Source organism: Trachypithecus francoisi, unplaced genomic scaffold, assembly GCF_009764315.1.
Source record: "Trachypithecus francoisi isolate TF-2019V2 unplaced genomic scaffold, Tfra_2.0 Lachesis_group12, whole genome shotgun sequence".
Taxonomy (NCBI): domain Eukaryota; kingdom Metazoa; phylum Chordata; class Mammalia; order Primates; family Cercopithecidae; genus Trachypithecus; species Trachypithecus francoisi.
The window spans coordinates 25,013,112-25,035,350 of NW_022681457.1; the positions used below are offsets into that span (position 1 = coordinate 25,013,112).

Here is a 22,239-nt window from a genome sequence, read left to right on the forward strand (position 1 = left end):
CTATATAACTTGGATTATATATGAAACTAATCTACTTCTTAATCCTGTATTACCTAACATAGATTACTTTATAAAATGTTTTGGTTTACATCCTAGGGTTAGTTTTCAATGCTAGAATTATCCTTTTTTAGTGTACTTTTGGTAACATCCTATTATAAGCACTGTATCAGAATAAATTTCTTAAACAGTATGAAGAAAATACTTTTTTTCTTATAAATTATTCAATTATATAAATGAAGGTAATTTATATTAAGTTTTAAAAAACCTTTCATTTTAAAAAGGTGAATCTAAAATTTCTCTAAGTGGAAATTGAGTTATTTTCTTTTTTTCTGAGATAGGTGTCTTGCTATATTGCCCAGTCTGGTCATCAACTCCTGGGCTCAAGCGATCCTCCTGTTTCAGCCTCCTGAGTAGTAGCTGGGATTAAAGGCTTGTGCCATTGCATGCAGTGGAAAATATTCAACCTTAATTTGTTAACATTTTGTTTCAGATTTTCATGTAGTTTTTATTTTTCATGATATATTCAAATGACATGGTAATATTTTCTACTAATTTTGTTAAAACTTAGGGCAAGTACCCCAAAGGAGTAGCAGTTTTTCCCTACAGAAATGGTTAAGAAAAGCCTAAGTTTCACTATCAAGATAACATACTCTGTGATTCCCTCCGCCCCTTTATTTTGGGAGTGACAACAAAAACATGATGATGACAGAAAACACCACAGAATAACTGAAATTTAATATTTCAAAATAATTTGGAATGGATCACATATTGCCCCTTAATAATGGTCTTTTCTTTAAATTCAGTACTCTGTGTAGTTTAGTTCAAAAAACTTCATAAACATTTATACTGAAAAAATACATTCTAATATTTTATAAATGGTGTAAAATTTTAAAACTTTAAAAATGCTTTTTTCCTCTAAAAGCATAGGAAAATAAAAACTCACTCCTGAGGTAGTGGCTACACAATAGACTAGATAAATCTTAAAAAAATTTTTTTAAAGAATCTGTAAGTTAATAAGCAGCTAGGGCTTTAAATGGGGAACACTGGTACTTAATTCCACTTACCATTACATTTAATCTGAATTTCAGGAAAATATATAATTCTATCAAAGGTGCCACTTTTATACATGCTTTATTAAGTCTACCCACGAATGTTAAAAGTCCACAGAAGTGTATGTGGTACAGAATATAAGTCAAGATCTTCCTCTCCATGTTGGCTTACATTAAAGAGTCAAGAAGAAATGTATTATTTACATTGAGATTATCTACTGGTGTGTGTAGAAAGTTTAAATTAGCTGCAAGAAATTTTATCTAGACATGCACCTGCTGACTGCTACGAGCTGGTATTTACTGGGCAGATTAATTACAAATATTTCTCTGTTCCTTTAAATATGATCAGGCAGATGCAAAAGTTGGTGCTCATGGTGAGTGCATTTCTTCTTAATGCCTGTGGGATATAAAAGATAATTATATTATCAAGAATTAGTTAACATGCACCTCATACATGACTTAAGAAGTGATTTTAACACCCATTAACAATCTAATTTGGTACTTAGTTTAGTTAGATGCTGCTGGCAACCTCTCATTTGCTTTTGCTTTATTTTTTATTTTGTGAGATGGGATCTCACTCTTACCCAGGCTGGAGTGCAGTGGTGTGGTCTCGGCTCACTGCAAACTCTGCCTCCCGGGTTCAAGTGATTCTCCCACCTCAGGCTCCTGAGTAGCTGGGACTACAGGTGTGTGCCAACACACCCGGCTAATTTTTGTATTTTTAGTAGAGACGGGGTTTCACTATGTTGGCCAGGCTGGTCTTGAACTCCTGACCTCATGATCTGCCCGCCTCGGCCTCCCAAAGTGCTGGGATTACAGGCGTGAGCCACCGTGCCCGGCCTCATTTGCTTTTTGACTATCTTCACTAGTAACTGTCAATATGACTACTCAGACATAGCACTCAGTATTGTTCACCTTATGTGACCATACTTACAGGAGATACTTCTCAGAGAATTTTAAAACTCCAACAGGGCCTACAGAATACTTATTTACATGCCTTTGTCTATAAACTTTAGGGGCCTTTCAGCAGGTGTTTCCTCCAACAGCTGCCCCCTGCCCAAAAGACAGTATTTACTATGACAGATTCTTATTCAGAATATGTCTCTCTGGGGACTCCTAGTGGTGGCAGAGGCTCATGTCTCTTCAGCCTTAGAACCCTTCTGTGAGAGAAAGCCTTTGAAGGAAGCAGCCATTGGCAACTGATGGCATACATTACCATAGGGCATGTGGGGAAAGATCTTTAAAAATGACCTAATAAGGCTGGGGCTGCTGGCTCATGCCTGAAATCCTAGGTCAAGGCAGAAGGATTGCCTGAGCCTAGGAGGTCAAGGATGCAGTAAGCTATGACTGCACTACTGCATTCCAGCCAGGGTGACAGAACGAGACCCTGTCTTGAAAAAACAAAAACAAACAAACAAACTGATAATCCCATCCTGAGGTGATCTATGTCTGCTGTGAATTCCTGTAACACTGCTTATTCTTCATTTGGTACTTACAATAGAGAATAATGTTTATACTTCTCAGTCTGAAGGGGAAGAAACTTCTGTCAACTCTTCCTCTGTACTCCATGGAAGTGTGACAAATTTGATTGGTCAAAGTCTAGAACATTCACTGGTCTACATTTTACTCGTAACATTACACAAATTCTTCCTTCCTTGTAGTTTCCCTATCTACTCTCAATCCCAGTGGACCTTTTTTATCATCATACTTCCTAATTTCACGTAGTAGGGAAACCATCCCATTCTATTGTGTTGCCCTGCAATCAAGCATGTAAAAGGCAGGCTTGTGGTCTTCACAGCATTAGAGTCACATGGACTTGGGGGTCTATTTAAAAGATCCAGCTTTTAGGTTCAGTAAAGTGCACAGAATTCAAGATTTAGACTTAGTGTGAGAAAGAAGAGGTTGCATTTCTGCCTTAAGGCAATCTACCTTAGTTTACCCCCAAGCTTCTACCAGAGAGCCTGCCATTTCGAGGGTTATCAAGCTGATACTTGGATCCTCACTGGATGCACAATCCTTGTTTGTACTTGTTATTGGTCAGAACTTGGAAGAATCTGAACTTGTATCATTTATCATAACTTGCCTTATATTGTTTTTGTGTCCTTATTAGGTTTCAAACTGTTATAATACACAGTGCTTTGTTCATACTAAGCCTCATCTTTGTGTTACCCAAGTAATTCATACACATTGTTACTAAAGTATCCCAATATCCCGTTAACATTAGCCAAAATGTTTTTCTCTTCCCATCTTTTGATGGTCTTCGCACTCTGGCTGTGGCCTCTGGGTTGCTGTCACCCTTACTTTCTCTCTTATTCTAGCATTGTTTCACTTTATATAGGCTCTGGGAGTGAATTTATATGGGACAGTCCTCCCCACTGAACCATTACAGGTCAAGAGGAATAATCACTGAAGTGTAACAGAGGGCTGGAGCTGGAGCTGTGGTGCAGGTAGGGAAGCTGGTCACAGTGATATCAGGAGTACTAGGTGTCAAGTTTCTAGGGCATAAGGACAAAATCAGGAGTTTCATTCACATTCTCCCTTATGCATACCAGTCAGGCAGCTATGACAAATACACAAAAGAGCAATGAGGAGAATATGGGGGAGAGGGATTTGGGGAAGCTTATGCAGAAGATGAATCCTAAGCAGGTTTTGAAAGACAGGTACAATTTTGACAATAATGAGGGAAAAGGCATGCTAGGCTGAGCAGACAAGACCAAAGGTAAGGACATGAGAAAGGCACTTTCTAGGGAAGGTGTCTGGGAAATGGCAAATAATCTGGAATGAGTAAGGCACAATGAAGAAACTGGAAAGCTAAGCTGTGGGCAGATCAGGGAGACTCCTGAATGTCAGTTTAAATTTGGATTTTATCGTACATATGGTGGAGTGATATCTTCTAAAGCATACATTTTTTCAGTAGCAGGATAGGCTGTAGGGGAAAGGGACCAAAGGGCAGACAGGTAGGTTACAATAGGGACAATGATAATCTGGAAGAGTTCCACACCAGTGGGTGTGGAAAGTAGAATTAACCTTTCTCAGAAGTAATATAATCTGGCAGCATTTGGATGTGGGAACAAAAAGATAGAGAATTTGACCAATGGAATGATATAATCCCTAAAAAGGTAGAAGAAAAAACAACTTTGAAGGGGAAATGATGAAATCAGTATACTTGGGGGACACTGTATGGCAGCTGAGATTGTGGGTTTATAGCCCAGGAGACTATAATTTGGAAACCATATACACTAAGGTGAAAACTCAGGGAATGAAGGAGATAATGAAGGAAATGCTCAAAGTGAGAAGAAAACGTGGTGAAAGGCAGAACTGAGGGAAATGCCTCAAAAGTGAAGTCACTTAATTTCACTGTCATTTCTCTCTTGCTTCTCAATGAAAGGGAAGTTGACTGGTAGCTCAACCTTAATTCTTCCCAGTTTCTTGAAAGTATTACTCAAAGACTCAAAAGAACACCCCAAAATGTGGTTATCGTTACTAAAATCCATTAACACAAAGCTATTCTCGGTACTCTGAATTCCCTATAAGTTTATTACAGACTATCAAACACTAAATGTTGCACGTTCATTTACTAAATGTGTAACTGTGAAGATGTATCTATGATCACCATCTAATATGTTCTCTGTTGGATTTTCATGGTTCAGAAATTTTATAAAACGTTAACCTTATAATGAATGAATATAGGTGTATGTAGATAGATATATATGAAATACATATATATCCCATTACATATAGGACAAATAAGGATAATATTTATATATTATCCTTACTTAACAGGATACAAAATCTTTGGCCAGTAGTGAAACTTGACATTCACAGATTACTACTGGATAGTGGCAAGAGCATAGGCTCTGGCACCAGACTACTCGGTTTAGTATCCTGGCCCTGTTTCAGGTGATTCTGGGACAAGGTACTTAACCTCGTTTGTGCCTCAATTGCCTCACCTATAAAATAAAATAAACTAGCCGGGCGAGGTGGCGGGCGCCTGTAGTCCCAGCTACTCCGGAGGCTGAGGCAGGAGAATGGCGTAAACCCGGAGGCGGAGCTTGCAGTGAGCTGAGATCTGGCCACTGCACTCCAGCCTGGGTGGCAGAGCGAGACTCCGTCTCAAAAAAATAAATAAAATAAAATAAAATAAAATAAAAAAATAAAAGTAGTAACTGTATCTACCTCATAAGTTGTTGTGAAGATTAAATGGAATACATATAAAGTGTTTATAACACTGCTGACACATAGAAAGTACTCAATAAGGCTGGGCACAGTGGCTCACGCCTGTAATTGCAGCACTTTGGGAGGCTGAGGCAGGCGGATCACTTGGGGTTAGGCGTTCAAGACCAGCCTGGCCAACATGGTGAAACCCCATCTCTTTTTTTTTTTTTTTTTGAGACGGAGTCTTGCCCAGGCTGGAGTGCAGTGGCGCGATCTCGGCTCACTGCAAGCTCCACCTCCTGGGTTCACGCCATTCTCCTGCCTCAGCCTCCTGAGTAGCTGGGACTACAGGCACTCGCCACCACGCCCAGCTAATTTTTTTTTTATTTTTTTTATTTTTAGTAGAGATGAGGTTTCACCGAGTTAGCCAGGATGGTCTTGATCTCCTGACCTCGTGATCCACCCGCCTCGGCCTCCCAAAGTGTTGGGATTACAGGCGTGAGCCACCACGCCTGGCCTTTATGAAACCCCATCTCTAATAAAAATACAAACAATTAGCTGGGCATGGTAGTGCTCACCTGTAATCCCAGCTACTCGGAAGGCTGGGGCAGGAGAATCACTTGAATCCAGGAGGTGGAGGTTGCAGTGAGCCGAGATCGTGCCACTGCACTCCAGCCTGAGTGACAGAGCAAGACTCCATTTCAGAAAAACAAACAAAAAAACCAGAAAGTACTCAATAAATACTAGCTATTATTATAAGCTATTACTCACTGCAAACAGAATATAAGCTATTGTTTACTGCATACAATAGAATAAACGTTTTCATAAAAAACTGACTATTTTCTATATAAGATGCATTGCAAATATTAAGACTAGCTTGTCAGGAGGCTAATATTAACCACTTGAGATACCATTTCCAAAGAAAAGTATCTTGGAGATAGAACATAATTCTTTAATTGTGCTTTGATTTTTTTCCCTAAGAGAGAGCAGGCAACACATCTGGTAAGCTAACAATTCTTTTTTTTTTTTTTTTTGAGACAGGGTCTCGCTCTGTCACCCAGGCTGGAGTGCAGCAATCATGGCTCACTACAGCCTCTACCATGTGGGCTCACGTGATCTTCCCAACTCAGCCTCCTGAGTAGCTGGGACTATAGACATGCGCCACCATACCCAGCTAATTTTTCTATTTTTTGTAGAGACAAGGTCTCTCACTATGTTGCCTAGGCTGGTCCTGGGCTTAAGTGATCCTCTCACCTTGACCTCTCACAGTGCTGGGATTACAGGCATGAATCACCATGCCTAGCCCCTAATGCCAGTTTTTGTTGTTTTTTTTCCTGAGACAGAGTTTCACTCAGTTGTACAGGCTGGAGTGCAGTGGCGTGATCTCAGCTCACTGCAACCTCTGCCTCCTGGGTTCAAGCGATTCTCCTGCCTCAGCCTCCTGAGTAGCTGGGATTCAGGCACAAGTCACCACGCCTGGCTAATCTCTTGTATTTTTAGTAGAGACGAGGGTTTCACCATGTTGGCCAGGCTGGTCTTGAACTCCTGACCTCGGGTAATCCACCCACCTCGGCCTCCCAAAGTGCTGGGATTACAGGCGTGATCCACCATGCCCAGCCCATGTCAGTTCTTAATATAAACCTTCAGTTACAGGTATGCTAAACACTAATATATCATGACTTACATTGCTTTTAGCTTATTTGTTACAATAAGCTATTTATAAATGTATAATTTTTACTTGTATTGCTGCATCAGTAGGAATTGTTCTGAAGGCAAGGTATAACTAATTAATATATAATTATTTACTTAATTTAGTACATTTCCTAATTTAACAGACTAGTTATATCTTGTTCAGTCAGATGTGTCCTACAGAAACTATAATCTACTTGTCAGCATCTATTTAGCTATTTATATGAAATATGATTAAGGACCCTTAACTCCGTTAAAAATGTGTCTCTGACTTTCAAAGTTAGCCTCGCCAGCTCAATAGTTCTTTTCCAATCAGCCTCTAACTGATGTTAGACTGCCCTCCTGTTGTTTATAAGATTAGGTTAATATAATTTCAACTAAAGCTCCAAAGCTCATATCCCTATTTTCTTATAGGAAGACAATACCAAATCTGATAATGTAAATAAAATGTTTCCACCTGAACAAAACACAGTGAAATTTCACAAGGTTAAACTAAATTAGAAAGGTGAAACAGTACCTCAGTTTAAAATGGCTTTAAGGAATTCATAGCTGTCAAGATGGCATGATTCTAAATGAAAGAAGAAAGGTTTTTTTCTTTCAGAAAACAATTCAAAGCAACTTGCCACAGTATATGATGCAGAATAAATGTTGAAGCAAAATGAAATTAAAACAACCTAAAGTCTTGTTTTACACTAATAGCAGCTCTGAGGCTATAAATTCTCATTGCAACATCCGACAGCCTGATTCTATTTCAGAATATACATTTTCAAATTTATCATGAAAACTTCCAGGACATTTATTACACTACATGCTTATTACCATTGTTAGTATACTCTTTATGGTTACTAAAATGACTTGTTATTTGTGCTAGATTCTATACTCCTGAGGGCAGGACTATGTCTGCCTTGTTTGTCAGTGTGTCCCCAATGCTAGAATAATGCCTGAAGCATGGTAGGCATGCAATAAACGTTAATGAGATAAGAAAATAGCAATTTATAAGTATTTGAAAATACTTAAGATAATTCTTTTAAAAAAGTTCTTTTCATTCATCACACATTGGCTGCACTGCATGTGGAACTTCTATCCAGGCTCTATGCTAGGCTCTGGGACTACAGTACATAGATAAGACTTTTTGTTTGTTTACCAAAGAGGAGCCCAGAAAGAGTCCTGTAACCAGACAATTGCAATGCACTACAACATGATACATTTAAAATATTCAGACAAGTGTTGTGGGAGCCTAGAAGATGAAGCAATTTAGCTTTACCTAGGAGAGCTGGGGAGAGCTTCACAGAGGTTGTGACATCTGAGGCTGACCTTAAAGGATGAGTAGGAGTTTGCCAGACAGAGAAAAAAGCAATCTAGGTAGAGGGAAAGGTAGCAAAGTGTTCTGGGGTCCTGAAAGAGAGGTTCCAGAGGGCTGAAGCACTTGCTGTGAATAGTATGAATAAAATTAACTACGCTCCTCGCATCTGAGGTCTGAGCTGGAGGAAAAATCACCTAATATTTATACTAAGTCCTGCTTTTAACTATATAACTAGTTATATAATACTATAAACATTTGCTTTATTGTGTTTCAAATATGTAAACCACTTAGATAATTTATCTAACTCTTTTTTTGTGGAGCTTTTTGGACTACTCTGAGAGTTAAAAATGGGGAAAAAAAGTTCACCTATCAGGTGACACAAAACCAATTTCTACTAAATGTGCCAGAGTAATTTTTCTCCACCTCAAGAACAGTCTTCAGTCTATTCATTACTGTCTTTTTATAGTATTTTTATTTAATAAAACCTATTAAGACTACCATACAAATCTCTTTACTTATGCTTTTATCTTTTAACTGATCAATTTTTATATTGCTGACATCCCTTCTTCACCATTTGCTCATTTAAAAATTCATAGTATGTGAGATATGTCTCTGGGGAAAATGTCTATAAAATTTGTTACAGCTGGCAAATGTGTATGAGTCAGTGATAGCACATGACTAAATGCTTCACAGAAAATAAAATTTGTTTCTGTAGTAAGCAGAACTGTTTAAATGTTATTTATTTTTATGTTTCAAAGAAAATATATTGTGAAGTGCTGCATTGATTTAATACGCAACAATGTCTGTGTACACGCTGTAGAAGGAAAATTTATGAAACCTTTGCACAACTCCTTTAATTGAATTTTCCAAATCTCTCACCACACACAAATAATCAATATCTTCTGCAGAGAAAACCAGTCAGAATTATTATAGTCTTTCTTTTCAATTTTGTTGTCATCAGCACATACAGAGCACCTGGATATTTGTAATGTCTGATAGCAAGTTATTTACACCTTTTAAACACCTAATTGCTATTAAGTGAGTCCAAATCTATAGTTTAAAATTTTTTCTACTGATTTTATTTGAAGGAAAAACTATCATACTTCTGTTAAAGTATAAAAAATTTAAATCATGAAAGAAGTTATTTAAAAGGCTATGAAAAGTAATAAACCTGTTTATTTTTACTTAAATCCTAGACAAATCTCAAGTATGCATTTTTAGCAGATGAAATGCATACCCCAAAACAAAGACAAATCGTGTAAAACAAGAGCATTAACATTATTAATAGGAAAGGTTACGACTCACATATGGCATACATGATAGCTGAATCACTATAAAGAGCTGAGGACTATAGTTGTACATTAATGTATATTTGTGCTATCAAAATTAATGGCTCCATTTTTTATCTCCAGATAAATCCAGAATGTTAAAGCATAGGGGGAATTTCTGTTGTTTCTCCTAAAAGTCGTCATGTCTAAACTTCAAACCTCAGTGCTTTTAAAATTGAAGTATCTGTTTGAAAAAAACACATTGTTTAATGTTAAGATAAAATAGAAAACTAAAAGGGTAGTAGTTTTCTGGGAGTGAAATTATTCAGCTGATATGATGAATACTTTTTCAAGCCTGAGTGGGGGAAAGAACAACATATTTTTATGTTTAAAAAATACTTCAGTGGGTGGTTAGAATGAAGAGGCAGTATCAAACTATTTTATAGTGTTACAACAGAAAGAGTTTTAAATTTGTCCTGTTGTCTAAGAATTTGATAACCTTAAAATCCTATAACCAAGATGAATTTTACTATGTAAGAATACAGAAAGTTAACTAAAGAAAACAGGAACATTGTAGATTATGCTTTTTAAAACAGACCAAAGTTGGAAATTCTGAAATATTTTCTATTACAAACAGCTGAAACATTGAACAATGTAAAGTTCAGATGGTTCCATTTCATTTAAAATATGCATACTGCAACCTACACAATTATTCTCAAAACAGATAAAATATGTTTTGGACTGAAGCTAAGTGTCTAGATTTCATATCCTGGCAACTGCTCTACAATTTGCTTACATTCTTTTCAAAAACATTTTGTTTATTGGAAGTACTAGTCAAAGACCAACAATGATGGTATTTTTTAGTATCTTCAGAAAAAACTGAAAATATTAAGTACTACAGAATGCCATCTATTGACTAAGGAATATCTGTAACAAGTTGTTTTAAGGAGAGGCTGATTATGTAAAATAAATAAATTTCATGCCTCACCATGTGATGATAATGTGACATTCCATCTGTATCAGCCCACTGAATGGTCATATGTTTTAAATCTTCAGCATAACAAATTTAAAATAATTATGAAAATTCACATCCAAATCTAACACAAAAAGAACCTTTCATTTCATTATTTTCCTAATAGTCATAAAGCCAGTGTTATTGAAGAAAGCAAAATTAGGCTTATTTCCTAAGTAACTGAAGAAAGAAAGAAGCCTTCCTTTGTTTAAGAAATCTGTGTATAGCAGACGAGATCCTCTTTTATTCATATACTCTTATCAAGGCATCCCCTGATTTACCAGGTCCAGTTCTTATGACACTATGCAAATCTCAGTGTGCCTTTCAATTTTATTGTGTATGTTTTAAATTTCTCTTGAATAAGTTATATAAAGCCTTAAGAATCTGTGTCAGATGTCTATTTATTTAAAATACTAGAGTGTTATTTTTACAATTATACTCTTCCTGTAATAAAGACTGTAACTGAAGTTAACTGAAATTCTCACTGAAATGAAAAACTAAATATTAGTAGAACTAAAAGACCAATTAGAAGAGGCAATGATAGCATAAATATTGAAATTCTCATGGTATTGTCTGCTTTAACTATTCCAGGAAAATTTTGTAAGAATCTGAAAGACCAAAAAACAAACAAACAAAAAACAAAAAAACCCCACCAAAAACCCAGAAGAATCTGAAGGACATTCTTTTGATAGTGAAATAAGTAATTGGCTTATTCTCATTTTCATAATTAATAAATCCTATACATATTATAGGGATGATTTTTATTTTACTTATTTTCTAATATTATGAGAAAATCCCAAAACATTTTAAAATTTAAACAATTCTGTGTAATAGCATAGTAAAAATAAATAAATAAATAAATAAATAAATAAATAAAAGAAAGTGGAAATTTCAAGGCCAGAATAAGGCAAAATAAGGAACATATAAAGCAAACTAGTTTGAGATGTCAAAAGAATTAGCAAAATCCTCTTAAAATGAATGTATGAGCAGAAAAGGGTAAAAGCTGTTAGCTAACTAAAAAAATTTACATGTGTGTGCATGTTTGTGTGTGAACATAATCATTAACCAAAAAAAAAAAAAAACCAAACAAAAAACCCTGAAAACTAACATGTATGTTAGGAACCAGAGAAAGAGGTAGGAAAAGCACTCAGGATATAGCTCAAACTCAAATTACAACAAAAATAAGCTTTAATCTATTTTTTAGGCAATATGAATTTCCCAAAATTAGTTGAAAAGCTAATGAAGTTTTTAATACCTTGGGAAATATAAAGAGCTAATGTAGCTCTTGCCAAGAAACAGAATTGGACGATGACTATATAGAATACACATTAATATATAACATACTTATATAGATACTATGTATTATATATTTTTAAACTGAGTTTTCATTTAAATCAATGATTATTAGAAATTTACAAACATGGTTTAGTCATACAGTCTCCTCTATGCAGGAACTCAGTCCTTTGGGAAAATCTGGTAATGGGCAAGTCAGCCTTAATGCCTAAAATAATAGAAAAGAGTTTTAAGGCTGATCATGCATAAACACACAATGAATTCATGTATTTTAGATGGCCATAAGGAAATGAAAAAAGTATCCCCTGGAAGGAAAAATATTTTAATAAAATATAAATTTAAACACATTTTTTACATTATTAGCATTGACAGTTCACTTATTTATTCCAGAGTTTTCCTCTTCCTTATTTCTCAAAGCTGTCTGCAAAAGTAAACTACGTTAAGCCTAATTCTAATTAGTTCTAGGAAGTTACAGATTTTTAAAGAAATCACACTATTGGTGTAGAATATGTAGAAGCAAGATTTCTTCCAATTGGGAAATAATAAACATTTTGCTTTCCTACTGTGATCCTTTAAAACTTGTCAAGTTAGGAGAGATTGAAACCACTGAAACCCAGTTACACATTCTAATCAAGTTACACAACTAAAGTAAGACACAAGAGGCCAGGCGTGTTGGCTCATGCCTGTAATCCCACTTCACTAATCATCACTTCAGCCTGGGTGACAGGGTACAATCTTGTCTCTAAATTTTTCTTTTCTCTTTTTCTTTTTCTTTTTTTTTTTTAAAGAAGAGATCCCAAGCCATTTCCAAGAAAGAGCTACCTTTCATGTTCTTAAATTCTTGGCATCACAGTAGACGTTAGTTGTTCAACTGAAAAGCTTAGGAAGTCTATTCAGCTCCCTTCCCACATGAACTTTGGAGGAGTCTTGCCATGGCTGCAGCCCTGCCATGACCCAGCTGGCCTTTAGATCTGACTGGCTGGCAATCCCAGCACTTCCCATTGCCAACCCATCACTGGCTTATTAAAGGTTCTAAACCCAGGCTAACATACCAGATTGGCTGAAGCAGTTTCAATTATGTGCCATGTTTGAGTCTGAAAGCTGGGATGACTGGATGATTTCATTTGTTTTAGGAAGGGACAACAAAGAATAATGAAATGACCAGAGTTTTTGAGGCCAGACTGGTCTTTGCTTGGAATCCTTGCTCTGTTACCTAAGTAGAAGTCTTGGGCAAGTTACTTAATATTTTTTGTATCTTCGTTCCTTGTCTATAACGACAATGATAATACAGTGTAGCTATCTTTCCACAATGCTGTAAAGATCTGCTGATCCTAGTATTGAGAATATAGTAATTATAAGTACTCAATAAATGGCAGTCATCGGTATTTAAAAGTGGTAGGCTAAAAACATGGCCACCCATTTTAAGGCCTAATTCCACCTGCAGAAATTGCTAAATGGTATTCATGTAGGTACTATTAATCAGTCTTACATTAGTCTAAAGGTTTTAGTATTTTTCAGTTCATGATTACTTTGCTTATTGAGGTGTGAAGGTATGAATGTCTACTTCCTATGGAAACTTAAACACTGTTTATTTAGTTTTCCATACTGTGAAATGATCAGAGGCATAAGAGTTCATAGTAGAACAAAGCCCATTAATGATCTGAAAGTTTCCAGAATACTGGTTAGAAAGTAACTTTTAATGGTTCTAGTGCAACACTAAAAACTGCAGTATATTAATGCATTGTTGCTCATATTCGTCTGTATTCTCAAAAATAAATTTTAATAAAACGACAAAATTTAAATCTTATGTTGAAGATTGCATTTCAAAAGACATTTAAAAAGTTCAATCAGAGACGTTGATCTCATCAGGTATCATCTGCTAAATGCAATATAAAGCTTTTCAAATGAGATTCATGATCTTTTAAAAGAACACACTTCAGAACAGGGATCTCTGAGGAAAAAAGAAAATCACTAAAAAGGCCTCATGATGATTAGTTTTAATTGGCAAAATGGGATGAAAGCATCTTTTTGTGTAATAAATTAAAACACAACTACTTACGTTTGTGAGGAAGTCCTGAACTCCTTTCAAACAGTTTTTGTTTAATTACTTTTGTCACTAAAAGAAGTAAAAATTCCATGTCAAGAATTAACATAGAATATGGAGAATTTCTCATTACTTGGAACAAACAACTTCATGAGAAAAAAAAAATCCAAAATAATACATATTTATAAGTACCAAGTATAAAATATAATACATTATATATTATAAAAATGGGCATTACATTTGAAATGCCTGCTACCAGTTTCCAAGGTGCATTCTTTTCATTCACATTCAAGAAGAATCCCCAAAATAACACATCCTGATAAAAGACATTTGGCTTCTTATTTAAAGAAGGTAATAGTATTTTTATCACATGTCCAGTAATGGTATATATAAAGAAATCTATCAAATTTAAATTTGAAACAAATTAATAGGTTTATCTTTAAAACTGTCATTGAAAACTTATAAATTCTTACTTAGCTCTTTGGTTTTCCGCATTTCTTTTTTTAAGAAACGTGATGCACAGGAGATTCCAATGAGATTTTCAAGCTCTCTACTGCCCTCCAAAGCCTACAAGAAAGCCATCTTGAATGAGTTAAGTTCTCTACACATATGAGATTACTGACATGTCTAGTGAAAATACAGTATACTGTTTCCTTCATTTGAAAAACTTAAACTCTATGTTAGGATATTTAACTTTTTCTGGCAGGCCAACTATTTCAAGCCCTAAAATGCCTGAATAAAAACAATTTATAATTAACTAAAAAGACGAAACATAATCTACAAATTTATATTTAAATGTGAAAAGCCAGATATTACTAAAATATTATGGTTAAATAGTGTTCTCCTATTAAAAAATTCCCATGAAAAGTAAATCAAACATACTGTGTGCAAACTCTTTCCTGGATTGGATTCTCCAATCTGGGACACTCTTTCCTTTTATCCTTTTCAAACAGGGTAGAAGTATGAAAAAATACAAACCCGTATACTACTTAAATTTTGCATTATCGTCATGATTTCTTCTGACAATTTCTCAACTTTAGATAGCAACATCATCAATCTAGTAATAAAGAAAAAGATAGTACTTAGCAAGGGGAAGCATTTAAACATGGCAAGTCATTTTCAGAGCTTTAACTCTTTTTAAAGGACCTTTGACTTAGGTTCTTTCATTCTTTATAAACACAATATATATATTATCAACTGTCCCCTCTTTTGGAGTTTTAATTTCCGATTCCCACTGAGCAGTGGAATGGAAGACATAGTTGGCTGTTCCTTTCTCCACAATGCCACAATGAGAACACTAATACACCACCATTCCTTCATTTACCTTGATCTGAGTCTATGAATCAGTATCATCCAGTAACTTTTTTTAAAATAAAAAAAGTTTCATGACTTTATTTTAAATTTGAAAATAAAGAAAAGGAAAAGAGGAAAACATCACTTGGAATTCAATCTTCTGAATATATCTCCAGTTAGCTTTTTGGAAAAATTCTCCTAGTTAAAAAAAAAAAAAATTGTGTAACTTTGTTATCATGCTTTTTTTTTTCCTTTTTATAAAGAAATGGGGTTTATCTCTGTTGCCCAGGCTGAAGTGCACTGGTATGATCATGGCTCACTGCAGCCTCAACCTCCTGGATTCAACAGATCCTCTTACCTTGTCCTCCCAAAGCACTGTGATTACAGGTGTGAGCCATGGTGTCTGGCTGTGCTTTCTTTACTTAATATAACATTATATACATTTTGGGGGGCCACATATTAAAGGCTGCACAATATTCTATTTAGTAAACATACTAAAAATGATTTAACTATTCCCTTACTGTTTAAATTTTAGTTTCTTTTCAAATTTTAAGACCCCATAGCTGTTTGTGATAATCTATATTAACAGAGTCTGACTTTAGAAAAATAATGTAAGCCATGTAATTTAAAATTTTTAGTAGCCACATTAAAAGGATTAAAAAAGGTAAACTTTAATAATCTTAATAATGTTTAAATATTTAACTCAATATATTCAAAATATTATTTCAACATATAATGAATATAAAAATTGAGATATTTTATACTTTTTTCAAATCCAGGTATACTTTACATATTAACAGAACATCTCATTTCATACTAGCCATATTTCAAGTGCTCATTAGCCATGTATGGCTAGCGAGTACTGTTTCAAACAGCATAAATCCATATAGATTTTATGAGAGAAACCAGAAATTCCATTTAAATGCTTTTTCAAGATTACATCAGTGTCATTCATTGACATTTTTGTGCTATTAAAAATAAGACCAATATGTTAAAATTTTTATATATAATGTGTATGTACAGTAAGTTTCAATTAAGTAAAATGTTATCTAAGTATGCAAACAAGAAATGGAGACTTGATAGCATTATTCAAAAGCTAAAAATTATGAGGACAGTGGAATTTTGGGTGAATTCTTTAAAAGTTTTCCTTTATTATGTATTTTCAATCAGAAGTCATCTGTCTGAGGCCCTGACTGCTTAACAGGAGAATCTCAGTTTGAGAGATGGTATCATAAAGGAATTCCTTTTCCTTCAAATTGGATCCAAAGACGTGAAGAAACAAGGACTTAAGGGACTCCCACCCAGGCTGGATCCTCTAGCTTCTCACATATGATGCCAAAGCCTACTGAGTGCCATAGGAGTACAAAGTAGAGGCAAATTAAGTTACTTTGCTATAAGAAGGAATCTGAGGGGCTTATTGCCTTGTAACTTGCATCCCTTTCCTGGGAGAACTGGAATACTAGAGCCTTTTCAAACTGACTTCCATATCTTAAAGAGTTGATGGTACTCCCTGTTCACCTATAGGGAATTGTGTGGGAAGGCTCTGGCAGGGCTGCCATCTTGAATGTCTCCGAGTGGCTCTGTTTACATAGAGTTAGATGTAAATGGTGCCCCCAAAAGTTGTATAATGTAGCATCCTCAAAGGATCTACTAGCAGCTCTCCTACATTAAGATAGTAATCGAGGGGCTAAGCTAAAACAAACTGTTTCAACAATCTTGGAGACTTGTATGGATTAAATATCAACTATCAGGGGAAGTTGTTTTCAAAACATCTTTGATATGCTGAAGGTGCTTTCTCAAGGACACTTGTATCCACTGCAGGATCAAGTAGACTAGTAGACATGCCATTGCTCTTCTCATTATTATTCTGATTCCCTTTCCTCTCCTCCTCCTTTTTCTTCTCCCTAGATGAAATCCTCTTTTTCCCACCTTGAAGGCAACCAAATCCCCATGAATGGTTTTTTTAAGTGTTATACAACTGTTAAATCCTGAAAAATCATTTTTTTTCAAGGCATTCTTTTCCACATCTTCTGAGTCACTGAAGAAGCCTTCATAATCTTTGGAGATAAACTATTTGCTGAGCAGATTTTGGGAGAAATAATTCTACCACTTTCTTCATCCTAGACAAAATGGAATTCTCATCAACATCCTACTTGTGCTGAAAAGTAGATTTGCATTGCTATTGAGAGCCCTTTTCTGTATTTTCAATGCATGGTTCAAATTCCACTTTGTTGCCCTAACATAGCATTACAGTTTGTGTGCAGTCCCTTAGTTTTTAATATCATCTTGATGTTCCTTTACTAATTTATGTATTCCTGAAAACCAACAATCTTTCATTTTTTTCAAGCTACCTGAAGAATATATTTCTCAAGTTCATTATGAAATTACAAAATTTCAAAGTTATTGTGGCTCTTTCAAGTTGGTGAGTAAAAGTATCATCACTGGTGCCATTCATATTTTACAGAATACTATTTTTTTCTCAAATAGATTTGCCTCTGACTAGATTAAATTGGACCAAAACCTTTATCTTTTTTTTTTTTTTTTGAGACGGAGTCTTGCTCTCTCACCCAGGCTGGAGTGCAGTGGCGCAATCTCGGCTCACTGCAAGCTCCACCTCCTGGGTTCATGCCATTCTCCTGCCTCAGCTTCCGGAGTAGCTGGAACTACAGATGCACGCTGCCACACTCAGCAAATTTTTTGTAGTTTTAGTAGAGACGGGGTTTCACCATGTTAGCCAGGATGGTGTTGATCTCCTGACCTTGTGATCTGCCCGCCTCGTCCTCCCAAAGTGCTGGGATTACAGACATGAGCCACGCCTGGCCCAAATCCTTTATCTTATAATGATCCTTTGAGCCATCCAGATGTCAATGGGCCACTACATCCAGATATCCAGTGACTGTCGCCAGTTTTATGGCATCCTTACAAGATTTAATCAAATCTGCATTGTGGACAAAGACTATTTTGGCACAACCTGAGAAATCTGAAATCTTAGTCCTCCTTGAATTAATCTTCTTTTTCATCAGTAAAAACCAAGCAGCATTTTTTTTTTTTAAGCATCTAGTAGTTTTTCTCTTGAGGGAGCTACATGTCAAAATTCAGGATTTTCAGTGCAGTTTTCCAATTTGCTTAGAAGAGTTGCATTGTGAAATACAGAGTTCTTTCACGCTCCTCAAAGAGAAAGTCCTTATTCTGAAAAACAACTGAAATTAGGTGCATCAGCCAAATAAAATCCATGAGAAGCATTGGATGTATCCATTAATTCTGCTTTTCCTTCCTTCTATATTAACTCCTTCAGTCTCAAGTCAGGTGTAACTTGACTTTCAAAACTATCATTCTGTACCAGTTCAGGATTTTTCCTACCTTGGCCAGTTTCAATTCTTTCAATTATTTTCCATTCTTAGCTTCAAATTTAGTTTCATCATTTACTTTTTCTCTATTAAGTCCCTCAGATGTATTCTGAGGAGAGAACTAAAAGAACAAAGAGAAACTGTTATTAAATTGGTGCTTCTAATTCAGATTTATTGAGGCAGGTGTTAGCAAGCATTAACTCAGCTCCTGCTGTGTGCTGTGCCATCCTAGATGTGAAAGAATGAGAAGTAAAGGAGTAGAGCAAATGAAAAAAGAACCCAGTGATTTATAGATTCCCTAGGATGCAAGCCATGGTACCTACTGTACTGTGTAGGCATTGTGGATATACTGGAAGAAGAGTGAAAACCTGTAAAAGCCATGATAATGGCCTGAAAAAAATCTTGATTTCCCTCCTTTTTTATAACTTCCAATTGTTTGATATATATCTTGCTTACCAGATTGTAAGTTCCATGAAGGCAAGGGTGGTATCTACCTTATTTACTTTTATAACCTGTGTTAACTAATAAGGTGCCTGCAGGTGTGGTAGGTACCCAGTAACTATTTGATGGATCAATGAACAGAAAAAAAAAGACCTGGTCCAGTGACCATCCATCCCTAGAGTCAAGTGAAGTATGCCCATCCTGCAGTTTTCTCTCTCTTTTTTTTTTTTTTAACTTCCTTCTCCTATTGTCTTATGTAGTCTCCATGATTCATCAGTTACATTGCTGACAAAGTTAATTAATTCAGTTCCCTAACCTTCCACCACATATGTCTTTCTCACAGGTAACCCAGGATGTCCCTATTTGTTTTCTTTGCTCCTAGCCTAAGCTGTGAGAACTATGGGGAAACAAACAAACAAACAAAGCCTCACAGTAGAATTGACAGTCAATATTAGAAGTATGATTTTGCTGAGCACCCAATGCTGCTTAACTCTCCATTTACTTAATTTAATGAATCTTCTTAATTACTGCTCAACATGACAGCCTAACCCAATCTCCACTTCCTCCATATTAAAATTAAACTCTTATATTTAGATTTCTGCCTTAGTATTTTTAATACAGTATTCTCAAAGGCCACAAATATACCCCCAATTAATTCTATTACTAAAAGCTATTATCTCAAAGTTATTACCTCTAAGAAACTGTACTTTTATAAATCTCAAGACTTGTGCATTAAATGTACATAACAGGGATGAATTCCTTAGGTTCTTCTAAATCTTTACAATACTACAATTCATGCAGAAAAAGGTAAATAGGTCACTGAATCCCCATCTCCCTCGACCTAAACTGATAATTTTGGATGATAGCTGAATTATGAAAACAATGAAATATGTTGTTAACATTTTTTTAATGCTTTCTTAGTTTAAGGCACTATGCTTACTACTTTACAAACTATATCTTAATTTTCAACACAACTATCTGTGGGAAATATTGTCTCCATTCTACAGCTATGAAAACTGAAGTACTAATAAATAATTTAATTATTCAGGGTTTTATAACAAGGGGCACAGTCAGGACTTGAACCCAGGTGTGTTTGACCTACTATGTTCTCAACCATTATGTAATACTTCCAAAAGTGTAATTCAGTTACCACTGGCATCAGAATTCCTTGGTAAATGGTTAAAAATACAAATTCCTGGGCTGCATCCAAGAACTACTAACAGAGAAGGTCAGAAATACGCATTTCCCGGCAATTCTCATGCACATAAAAATTAATTAAAAGCATTTTTCATGAAGACTGGTCACAAAAAAACCTGGTCAATATAAATGAAATTGATATCCTTTGTCAAAAAAAAAAAATTTCCCCATCTTTAGGTCTATTCATTTCATTATATTCTTACAGGCTGTCTCAAGGAGCTTTTCTGCATTCTGTTCAGCTTACTTTTTTTTTTTTTAATTTCTTATTGTGATAAAATATATATAACAAGATTTGTCATTTTAAACATTTTTAAGTGTACAATTCAGTGACATTAATTACATTCACAATACTGTGCAACCATCACCACTATATCCAAAACTTTTCTATTACTATAAACAGAAACTATATAACCATTAAGCGATAACTCCTCATGCTTCCCACCTCCAGTCTCTAGTAACCTTTAATCTCCTTTCTGTCTCTTTGAATTAGTCCGTTCTAGATATTGTGTACAACTGGAATCTTACAATATTTGTCCTTATATGTGTCTGGCTTATTTCACTTAGCATAATGCTTTCAAGATTCTTCAAAGTTGTAGCATGTATCAGAAGCTCCTTCCTTTTCATGAATAAATAATATTCCACTGTATGTATATACCACACTTTGTTTAGCCATTCATTTGTTGATGAACATTTGGGTTGTTTCCTATCTTTTGGTTATTGTGAATAATGATGGAATAAACACTGGTATATAAATATCTGAGTTGCTGTTTTCAATTATTTTGGGCATATACCTAGGAGTGAAATTGCTTGGTCTTATGTTAATTATATGTTTAACTTTTTGAGAAAGTGCCAGACTGTTTTCCATAGGAGCTACAATGTACAAGGGTTTTAATTCTTCTATATCCTTGCCAATATTTGTTATTTTCCATTTTTATTGTTTGTTTAAATGGCCATCCTCGTAGATGTAAAGTGTAAAATGTAAGGTCTCACTGTAGTTTTGATTTGCATTTCTTTAATGACTAATGATATTTAATATATTTTCATGTGCTTATTGGCAATTTGTATAACTTCTTTCAAGAAATATCTACTCAAGGCCAGGTGCGGTGGCTCACACCTGTAATCCCAGCAATTTGGGAGGCTGAGGCAGGCAGATCATGAGGTCAGGAGATTGAGACCACCCTGGCTAACACAGTGAAGCCCCATCTCTACTAAAAATACAACAACAACAAAAAAAAGGGTTTGCCAGACATGTTGGTGGGTGCCTGTAGTCCCAGCTATTCAGGAGGCTGAGGCAGGAGAATGGTGTGAACCCAGGAGGCGGAGCTTGCAGTAAGCCAAGATAGCACCACCGCACTCCAGCCTGGGCAACAGAGTGAGACTCTGTCTCAAAACAAACAAACAAACAAACAAAAAACCAAAACAACAAAAAAGAAATATCTACTCAAGTCTTTGCCTATGTTTAAAATTGGGCTGTCTTTTTTTCTTGTTGAGTTTTAGAAGTCCTTGATATACTCTGGACATTAAACCCTTATTAGATATATAATTTGAAAATATTTTCTCCCATTCTGTGCTGTGCCTTTTCACTTTCTTGATGGTGTACTCTGAAGCACAAGAGCATTTACTTTTGATAAAGTCCAATTTATTTTTTCTTTTGTTCATTGTGCTTTTGGTATTGTTATATAAGAATCTATCAACAAATTCAAGGTCATGAAGATTTATCATTATGTTTTCCTCTAAGAGAGTTATAAATGGTTTTGGCCCTTATATTTAGGTCACTGATCCATTTTGAATTAATTTTTATATATGATTGAGGTAGGGATCCAATTCCATTCTTTTTTATAAGGAAATCCTATTTCCCAGCAATATTTATTGAAGATACTATTTTTTCTCCATTAAATAAACTTGGCATCCTTGTCAAAATTCAATTGGTCATAGATGTATGCGTGTGTTTTGGACACCCAATTCTATTCCATTTGTCTCTATGGCTACTGTTAGGCCAGTGCCATACTGTTTTGATTACTGTAGCTTTGCAGTATGTTTTGAAATCAGGAAATATGAGTCTTCCAACTTTGTCCTTTTTCAAGATTGTTTGGCTATTTAGGGTCTCTTGTAGTTTCATATGAATCTAAGGATAGGCTTTTCCATTTC

At 35.3% G+C, this 22,239-nt stretch overlaps 1 protein-coding gene across 8 annotated transcripts in view; it reads right to left on the reverse strand.

Annotated features, from left to right (window-relative positions):
* Positions 1-715: 715 nt before the first annotated feature.
* ITGB3BP (integrin subunit beta 3 binding protein) overlaps positions 716-22,239 on the reverse strand; it is an 80,641-nt gene continuing 59,117 nt past the window's right edge. For 2 of the 8 annotated variants that reach the window (XM_033225145.1, XM_033225141.1), the window contains 5 exons: positions 14,792-14,870; positions 14,287-14,380; positions 13,829-13,885; positions 7,411-7,461; positions 1,113-1,446 (listed from right to left, as the gene is read on the reverse strand). In XM_033225145.1, coding sequence (XP_033081036.1) covers positions 7,412-7,461; positions 13,829-13,885; positions 14,287-14,380; positions 14,792-14,870 — 280 coding nt within the window. In that variant the 3' untranslated portion in view covers positions 1,113-1,446; position 7,411. Of the gene's footprint in view, positions 1,447-7,410; positions 7,462-9,352; positions 9,709-11,301; positions 11,978-13,828; positions 13,886-14,286; positions 14,381-14,791; positions 14,871-22,239 lie in introns of those variants that run through there. The other 6 variants (XM_033225146.1, XM_033225142.1, XM_033225139.1 and 3 more) reach the window with 5 other exon arrangements.